At 48.4% G+C, this 9,813-nt stretch overlaps 1 protein-coding gene across 2 annotated transcripts in view; it reads right to left on the bottom strand.

Moving 5' to 3' along the window:
* Window positions 1-2,432: 2,432 nt before the first annotated feature.
* MERTK (MER proto-oncogene, tyrosine kinase) overlaps window positions 2,433-9,813 on the bottom strand; it is a 103,737-nt gene continuing 96,356 nt past the window's right edge. For both annotated transcript variants that reach the window (XM_059659166.1, XM_059659165.1), the window contains 2 exons: window positions 9,411-9,547; window positions 2,433-3,455 (listed from right to left, as the gene is read on the bottom strand). In XM_059659166.1, the coding sequence (XP_059515149.1) occupies window positions 2,942-3,455; window positions 9,411-9,547 (651 nt within the window). In that variant the 3' untranslated portion in view covers window positions 2,433-2,941. The remainder of the gene's footprint in view (window positions 3,456-9,410; window positions 9,548-9,813) is intronic.

Here is a 9,813-nt window from a genome sequence, read left to right as displayed (position 1 = left end):
ACTCCTCACTTAACAGCCTCTATAGCAGCGGTTCTCAACCTGTGGGTCGAGACCCCTTTGGGGGTCGAACGACCCTTTCACACGGGTCGCCGAAGACCATCGGAAAACACATATATAATTACATATTGTTTTTGTGATTAATCACTATGCTTTAATTATGTTCAATTTGTAACAGTGAAAATACATCCTGCATATCAGATATTTACATTACGATTCATAACAGTAGCAAAATTACAATTATGAAGTAGCAACGAAAATAATTTTACGGTTGGGGGTGACCACAACATGAGGAACTGTATTAAAGGGTCGCGGCATTAGGAAGGTTGAGAACCACTGCTCTATAGGTTTTTAGAAACTGTGGCTTTACATGAAATGATGTACAATGAAACCATCTTTACTACAGGCTAATTAATATAAACAAGAGTTAAGTTCCTATGTCTTATTTCTGGTCACAAAAACATCACCAGACTTCTAAATAAAGATCCAAAACACTCCTAATATTAAACATTAAAATAAATGGGAGCTCTACACACATTTAAGAGAATAAAAACAAGATGATGATTTTCCAGCCCGATTCCAGTTCAGGATGGTGGTGGCTGGAGCCTCTCCAGCAGCTCAGGGTGCCAGGCGGGACCCATCCTGGGCAGAACTTTCTCCCATCGCTGGCCACTCACAACCTCACTCACTCACTCACTCACACCCTCACTCACACCCTCACTCACTCACACCCTCACTCACACCTTTACTCACACGGGGACAGTGTAGACACGCCAGTTCACCTCATGCACATCTCTGGGACGTGAGAGAAAACCGGGCCCCTGGAGAAAACCCACGCAGACACGGGGAGATCGTGCCAACGCCAACAGAGAATGGCCCTGGCCCCAAAACAACTTCTTCTCATTAATGTTATAATGAGATGACATTATTCAAGGATCTGCTGTATTTTAACAGTTTAAACAGTTAATATGAAATTTATATGAAACTTCCAAATAAGTTTTTCAATTTGCTCACAGATGTGAACACTTTTTTACATTTTTTTTCTTGAACTAACCAGTCAGCTCCTGATCAAGACTTCAATGACGAGTTATTCACATTCTTAATGGTCACTGCCAACAAGAAGCTTTGTGCAAGGAGATGTAAACATTTTTATTGATTTCTAAAAATTCATTTTAGGGAGAGGGGGAGATAGAAACATCGATGAGAAACATCAACATTAATCGGCTACCTCCCGCAGGTCCCCTGCTAGGAAGGGAGCCTGCAACCCGGGCATATGCCCCAATGGACAGGGAATTGAACCTGTGACCTCTTGGTGCATGGGTCAGTGCTCAACCACTGAGCCACACCAGCTGGGCTTTATTAATTTTTTTTAAAACCACCATTCACAAAATCCCAACAGTAGAAATTATTTTTTTTTTACTGACAAAATGTGATACTGGTAATTCTCTTAACAATGCAAATTCTTTTCCTGCCCTCAGAACTTTCTAGTATGGGGCATTTCACAGTAACGGGGGAGCAACTTACCCTGGAGACCGGGGCACCAGGGCTGACAGCCAGACTGAGGGCCACACCCCTGGGCCTGGTACAGAAGCTGACCTCTCAGGCTGGTGACCTGGCTGAGGCTACTCACCAGTGGTGAATGGGCCTGAGGATGACAGTAGTCCCGGCCCAGCGGGGCTGCCCAGAGGGCTGAGAGATCGGCAGACCACAGCTGCTGCTCTTACTGGGAGGGTAAGGTAGCCTTTCCTGCCTCAGTCTGCCCATCTGTGAAGTGGAGATAATAGTACCTATCTGGTAGGGTTGTTATGAGGACTAAGTGAGAGCCATGCCTGGCACACAGTAAATGCCATCTATGTGTTTAGTAAAGTTAAAAGGTCAAGGGGCTCTGGAGCAGACCCCCAAATCATGTGCTTCGAACCTGCCAGAAGCAGATTGCTTGGTTCTGAATTCTTGCTTCTCCCCTCTAGATGTGGGCCACCACAGGCCACTCTGCCTTTGCAGCCTCAGTTCATGGCCCACATATGATGGCACTGGCACCCAAGTCATGAGGCATGGATTCAACAGGTCAGTTCACGGAAAATGCTCAAGAAATAATGACTCGTGACACAGAGTAGCCAGGATGCAAACCTGGGGTGCCGAGTGCTAGGCCTGCTCCCGGCTGCCTGCCTCCCATGCAGGAAAGCCCTCCACTTGTCCCACACTCTTCTACAACCCACTTAAACTCTTTGCCCGCAGTGTGTTTTTCAACCCTTTAAATAATTTTCCACCCTTCAACTTCGGTCTCTCCAGGATGGTTTTTCTAATCTTTAGGAAACATCCAAGAATGGCTAGAGCAGGTGCCTCGAGCATCAGGCACTAAGGGAATTCCTTTGCAAAGCCATGAGGCTGCCGGCACCCTGGTCTTTTTCCAAGTCTCAAGTAAGTACCACACATCCTTCCTCATTCATATTTTATTAGGAAGTTATATCAAAGAATCAGTTATAAAACTTTACATATCAAAAGGTCATTCTTATCAAACAGGTGATTTAGAGGAGTATCAGATTCTTCGTAAGACCAGAAGCAAAGTCAAGCAATTTCATTTTACGAATATTTTTACATTTAACAGGGAAAATGAAAACAACAACTGTGCAAATGTTAACATCAAGGAGCAGCTGTAGGGATGAGGCTGTTAAAGCTTAAATTTTAAAATCTGCAAGGTAAGTGACAGAAAATAAGTCATCTTTTATTAAAATATAAAATCTAGGTCTCTTTCCACCATATACACATATATTTTTCTATTTAAATAAATATATATTAATGCATTTTTAATGACGTACTGAACAACATTCATCTGGTGCTTGCGGGCGGTGGCAGGAAGACGGATACCAGAAACTTGGGGCGTACCTGGGTCTCTAAGGCAGAGGGGTCTGTCTACCTCCCTGGTTTGGGAATGTCTCGGCTCTCCTCACACAAGGACTGCCGAGTCTTCCGAGGAGTCATCTGCGAACAAAAGTTCATCTGGCGGCAGGCTCCCCAAGGGCAGCGTGCTGGACTGGGACCAGGAGACCCCGCTCCTCACAGGCCTGTCCTCCAGTAAAACACCGTTCTTTCCCGCTGTCCCTGCTGCGGCGGCGGCGGGAGCCACGTCTTCCCAGTTCTCGCTGCCCCCATTTAGAATGTACCTTCCCTCGAGAGGTCCATTCTCATGGACTTGGGCTGTGACCACGCTGACAGCAGCGCTGCTCGCGCAGGCAGCAATGATAGAGTCGGGGTCGATGTCCATGTCCAGCTGAGCGAGTGGGGGGCCCTCTGCCAGGCCCTCGCAGCTCTCTGGAAACGGTGTGTTGATGTAAACGACCTCGGCTTTGTCCTGCGCTTCCGGCAAACTTTCCAAGAACTTCTCTAGCTGCAGCCTCAACACGGAGAAGGTGGGTCGGTCCAAAGGCTCAGCCCTCCAGCAGGAGTGCATTATTTCATACCTGCAAGTAGAGAAGGCGAGTTAACTCCCGGCGCAGCACCGGGCCCTCAGTGAAGTCCACCCCTTGTTTTCACCTTGTCTTGGATTTTTAAAACAAATAAAAAAAATTAATTTTACAGAGGAAGGGAGAGAGAGAAGTAGGGGAAGAGGGAGGAAGGAAGGCAGGGAGGGAGACGGAGAAACACTGATTTGTGGTTCCACTTTATTTAGGCATTCATTGGTTGATTCTTGTATGTGCCCTGACCAGGGATTGAACCCACAATCCCTGGCGTATCGGGTTGACGTTCTAACCAACTGAGCTACTCGGTAAGGGCAATTTTATTACATTTTAATCCACACTAATTTTACTTTTTGGAAATTACGGAGGTTTTCCTTGTGGCATATTTGTTCAACTTTTATTATAAATTTTCCATGGGTATGTGATAGTGCTCCTCTGTCTCCAGGAATACAGGACATAGTATGGTCCGTGGGCCAAGTCCAGCCCACCATCTGTTTTGTAAATTGAACCCCGTCCAGCACGGCCCGGGGTGAACCTAAGAGGAGCGGTGAAGGATTAAAGAAGACAGACAAGGGAATACAGTTGGGGCCAGGTAGGATCTGTGTCTGGGTGAGGAAACAGTGACCCTGCCTGCCAGCAGGATCTTTATTTTATAGTCAGATTACACAAAGCAAAACAAGGGGAGTGGTCAACATGTTTACAATGTTCTCTGAGTTTCCAATCTACTTTGTTCCTATTATTGCACTCAAGCCTAGTTTTGGCAGCACTTGCTGCACCTCCCACAGCCCACATCCCTTAGCTACCTAGGACTGCAGCGTCTGGGACTATAGGTCAAGCTTATAACCACAGCCTTCGGCTATAATTGTGCTGGGAGGGCTTTGCCCTCCAAGCTGGGACTTGTACGTGGCTTTGCCACAAGTCAGTCCGAGGCTTGACCCTGTCCAAACGCTGTAGCCGCTCTCCACAGTCAATAAAGCTTTATTGTAACACAGCTACTTTTATTTATGTGTGGCTGCTTCTACTGCAATGGCAGAGTTAAGTAGTTTCAACAGAGACCACATGGCCTCAAAATAAAAAATACTTACTATTTTGCCCTTTACAGAAAAAGTGTGCCAACTCCTGTTCTGCACATGAAGCTGGGTTTGTCACCAGGAGAGCTGTTAGAAGGACCGGGGGTGGATGGGTAAAGGAGTGTGTGTCTCACCGTGCTGGGCGTTTTGTGTGTGTCACTGCACCTACTCTCGTCAATAGCCTTGTCCTTGTTGCTTTGCTATGTGGGCAGCAGGGGACCAGTCTCTGGCTGGACAAGTCCTATGACTGGGGCTCCTCATGACCTCTGCTGTGTCCTGTAGGGAGGATTCTCTTCAGGGTGGTGTCCTCATTCTCTGTGTAATTAAGAATTACAATGGGGGGGCATTGATGTGAGCATAGTAAAACAGAGAGATGAATGCATCAGGAAGAGTGAGTTATACTACCATTTGGACTCTTTCCTTTCTTGAGAAATTAACATTCATGTTGCTGGATAAGGAAATGATCCCAATGCTAATCATCTGACACATGTAGTAGATTACTGCTATCTTTTAAAAAAATATTTAAAAAATATATATTTTTATTGATTTCAGAGATGAAGGGAGAGAGAGAGAGCAATAGAAATATCAATGATGGGAGAATCACTGATCGGCTGCCACACTCGGGTTCGAGCCCACAACCTGGGTATGTGCCCCGACCGGGAATCAAACAGTGACCTCCTGGTTCATAGGTCGACACTCATCCAACTGAGCCACACCAGCTGGGCAGATTACTGCTATCTTGTGAACATAAATATGCAATTCCCACACTCACATGTAATCCCATCGCGTAGAACTCTGGGTAATGCTACCAGCATTCACACACGTACTGAGATCTCACCCACATAACGTATACCAATCAACACCTGCCTTTGTTTGCTTTTCAGCCCCTATCAGCAAGGCCTGAGCTCCTGGCCGGCGGGTCTGCAGGCGCTTTGCCTGTGAGCACAGGACCCTGAGCTCCCGTTTCCCTGATGAGCCCGATTCCCACCTGGACATCAGCTCAGCTCTCTGCCTCTCCTTGTTCTACCTTCATGAGATGGCCATGGGACTTGGCAAACAGCTTTTGTTTCCATTTTTGAGGTTCTTATGGTATAAATCAATTTGCACGGCTTCCTGTTCTCCACAGAGCCCTGCCTGTTTGCAGTCTGAGATGAGCTTTGAGGAATTCTGCCCTTAGAAGACACCCCCCTTTTCATTAGGCCATGAAGGCCCCATTATTTACCTTCATTTATCCCACGTCTTCGGAGAAAGCGTTTGCGTAACCGGTGTGCCGCAAGAATTTTTTAAAACATGCCATACCTGACTACTTAGCCAGGGGCACTGACTTCTTTTCTCCTAGAGTCTAGGTCCTAGACTGTCAAATAAAAAACTGACAACAGCCAACCCAACAATAGCCATCCAGTGTGAATGAATAAAAATGATACCTATATTTTTTGTCAGATTGGCAAATAATACATTTTTTGGTGTGCTGTAGAATTTTAATAATTGGTTCATGTGTGCTGTGAGATGCAAAAGGTTGAAAATCGCTGATATACTCTATGTTTTTCATATTCAAATGGTAGCAAAATCACAATATGTAACAATAGTAATATGACTAGCAAATATATGGTAGTGTGGGTACTGCCTAGGCCCCTCCGACAAAGGGCAAGTCTGCAGTGGTAGACCAAGGTCAGAAAGTTCAATCTCAGGGATGGAAAGAAAAAACAAGCTCTAACCAGTCTGGCTCGTGGATAGAGTGTCAGCCTGCCGAACGAAGGGTCTGGGTTCGATTCTGGTCAAAGGCACATACCTTGGTTGCAGGCTCCTCCCCAGCCTGGGCCCTGGTCGGGGCATGTGCAGGAGGCAACCAAACGATGTGTTTCTCTCACAGCAATATTTCTTTCTGCCTTTCCCTCTCTCTTCCACTTTCTCTAAAAGCAATGGGAAACTATCCTCAGGTGAGGATTTTAAAAAGAAGAAGAAAAAGAAAAAAACAAGTTTGGTAGTTGCCTTTGTAAAGGGTCATTTTTGTTTTCTTACTGAGATTTCATAAAAGATGTAGTCACACAGGTTGTGGGAGCTGGGGGAGTGGCGGATGGGGATTACTGTTTCACGGGGGACAGAGGTTCAGTTTTGTGAGATGAAGAGTTCTGGAGATGAGGGGGTGACGGCTGTACAACACGGATGCACTTACACGACTGAACGGCACACTTACAACAGTTAAGATGGTAACTGTTATGTTCTGTGCATTTTACCACAGTTTTTCACAAAGGAGTTAAAAGGTTGCAATCATACACATTTAAAAAATTTATAGATTTCTGAATTTATCTGTATTTGTCAGGCACCTGCTTCTCCCTGGCTCTGAGGATGGCTGAGCGCCCCGCATCTGCTCACAGACATGACATGTGCCCTGCAGTGTGAGGAGGGTCTGAGTGCTGAAACCTGGCCGTGCTGAAACCTGGCCGGGAAGCCTCCGCTGCTCTCCTGCCTGGGGCCTGAGCTGCCGCAAGTGGAAGTGGAGGGACTGATCTGTGAGTAGAGGAGGGTTTCTGAGAGGGGGAAGGTGGTGTGAGCTGCCCTCCTTATTCACACCGTGATGCCACTGTGCCACCGTTTCCTCATGCCAGGCCCTGCCAGCCGGCGCTTCTCTGGTTTGATGGTATTAGGGTGGGGTCAGAGGGCAGGGGGACTCTGAAGGACATCAGTGGGACAAAGCTGATGGGACCCAGTGGACTAAAGAAAGAACAAGGTGGTTCCCGAGTATCAGAGGAGGATGAGGGGGATGAGGGCTGGTGCAGGAACCACAGTGGCCAGCGGTGGGAGTGCCCGAGGGCCACAGCCAGGAGGCCCTCAGCTGAGGAAATGTCCTACAGAGATGACAGGGACATCATGCAGAGAGGCCTCTTGGGCCAGGGGAACAGGCCAGCCGCCTGGTCACTCAGAGTGGGTGACACCGTGGAGAAGAGGCAGCCACAGAGGGCAGGACATACAGTGCGCTCCGTTACATGTCTTAGGACTGACTTGGAAAAGACCGAGGGGCAAGTACCGTAGGCATGAACTCACCTCGGCTAAGGTTAGGCAGCAAGTGAGATGAGAAGCTCAGAAGTGTGTCTCATTTTTAAAAGAAAACGTCACTGATATGAAACAGAGGCCTCTTTGTTGACCAGCATCCAGATGGGACAGGGGCCCAAAAGAAGGCCTGGGTCAAGCCTCAGGTGCAGAGCCAGCTGGGGTGGGGACCACGGGGGCGCCTGACCCGCCAGACCCGCCTGACCTCCTGGCCACGGGGCACGTGCTGACTCTGCGACTCTCACCTAAAAATGCTCAGAAAAGCGAGTCAGCATTCCTCGTCTGGCTCCACGTAGAGCACTGGGAAACCACAGTGTGACACAGCTCGGACCTTGCTGAGACCCTGGGTAATCACTGCAAAGACCAACTGCTTGTGGTGCAAGACGGAAGCCAAGGGAGAAAGAGCCACAAAACTCCTCATTCAACATTGTTGGGCTAAAACGGTTCCTCCTTTTTAGAAGCAAACATTTCATTCACGTGGCTCTTTCAAAAACCACCATGAAACCCCAGATCTAATTTAATTAGAATTTCACAATGTTTTTGAAGGGCTTAACATTTTTTGTTTCTGTTCTTAATATTATAATTTATAACCACAACAGCCACCACGACCAAACAGCCTGCGGCTCTTATCAATAAAGTTTCCTTCTGGGAATTTTCCTGCTTATGTAAATTCTCCATGCACATGTATTAAAATTTAATTTTCTCCTGTTAAAAAAAATAAAAGTTTTCTGTTTGGCTTGGACGAGATAGGGGAGCCTGCATGCCCCCAAACCTAGCCCTCCCCTAAGTGAGGAAGCAAGGCCACAGACAGTGGGTGTGTGACACAGTCGGGGGGTCCCAGCCACCCCTTCCAAGCCTGAGCCCGTGAAGGCCTAAGGTTCTGAAATCTTGCTGAATATGGAGACAATGCCTGTAACCCCTGTTATGTGGGGAAGAGACTCGACACTAGGGAGGTAGAGGCAATGCCACAAGAAGTCAGTTTCAGAAGGTCAGCAAGGTGTCTGGGCAGGTCGGTGTGTATGATGTCATGTTACGAATCGGCACCACAATGTGACACTGGCTCTGTGCCTCCTGCAGGCTGAGCGCTCCACACCCTTTCCTCAACCCTCCCAATAGCTCTGAAGAATATGCGACTGGACTTTCTCTGCGGCTGAGAATGAGGCACACAAGTCAAGTCAGCTGTGAAGGCCTCCCCCGTGGGTAGGTGGAGGCCGCAGCTGGCCTCAGTGACCCAGAGGCCCGGCCTCTCCCCATACCACCCACCGTAGAGAGGAGGGGCCTGTCCCGCACGGGCTGTGCACGCGGGGCTGGGGCTCTCACGCCGAGCGGAGCACCTGATCGCCCAGTGTTTTAAGACATGCACTTCTGGCCCACTTTGTTCCAACAACCTCAGTGTCCAGGCATAGGGCCGAGGAATCGTGCTGTTAGACTATCCCCCATGCAATTCTGATGATGGGCCTGACCTCAGGGCCATGGGCTTTGGTTTCTAAATTTCCTGATTAGGATAATACTGCGATTTGTCTGTCTGAAATACGGTACAGGAAGAGAAGGATCACGGCAGCACAAGAGGGCAGGTGACCAGGTACCTCATATGCTGTAAAGTTGACCCATTTATCTAGAATGCATTTCCCAGCGGTGCCTGCAGACCTGCAGAACGTGTGCACACACCACCCCTCACACCAGGAAAGGCTTGGGCCTGGACGTGCCTCCTCTGCACACGTGGCCTGGCTAAAAGCACCCCCTCCTACCCACGCCCCCATGGCTGTGTCCCTAGGTCTTTGCAGACCCACTGGCCGGCCCCCCCCGCAGGGTGCCTGGTCCCATCGAGCGGCTCACTCACAGTTCGTCCAGGCAGTCCTCTGGCTGCTTCAGCCTGTGGCCGTGGAGGAGATAGTCGTACATCTCATGGTTCTGGACTCCGGGGTAGGGCGTCATCCCCCGAGTTGCAATTTCCCACATGGTCACGCCAAATGCCCACTGAGAACAAATCAACAAGAAGTAAGATTTGAGTCTTTTCAGAAAGTCTGAATGGACTTTTTCATTGGGAAAGGTCATTTCCTTAAAGCCCCGATGACCGTGCACAAAGCTGACAATTATGACTGAGACACGCTGCTCTCCCAACACGGCGGTAACGGGGTTGGTACGTCACTGTGCCCATTTGCTACTGACGCTCTTACGGGAAATCTGACAAGGGCAGCCAGAGCCTCCTGCCGAACCCATGCTCGTTCACAATGTTGCCAAGT

This window comes from Myotis daubentonii, chromosome 12 (assembly GCF_963259705.1).
Source record: "Myotis daubentonii chromosome 12, mMyoDau2.1, whole genome shotgun sequence".
In the NCBI taxonomy this organism is placed as follows: Eukaryota; Metazoa; Chordata; class Mammalia; order Chiroptera; family Vespertilionidae; genus Myotis; species Myotis daubentonii.
Note: the sequence above shows the minus strand (reverse complement) of the source record. Positions and strands in the feature narration are given on the sequence as shown.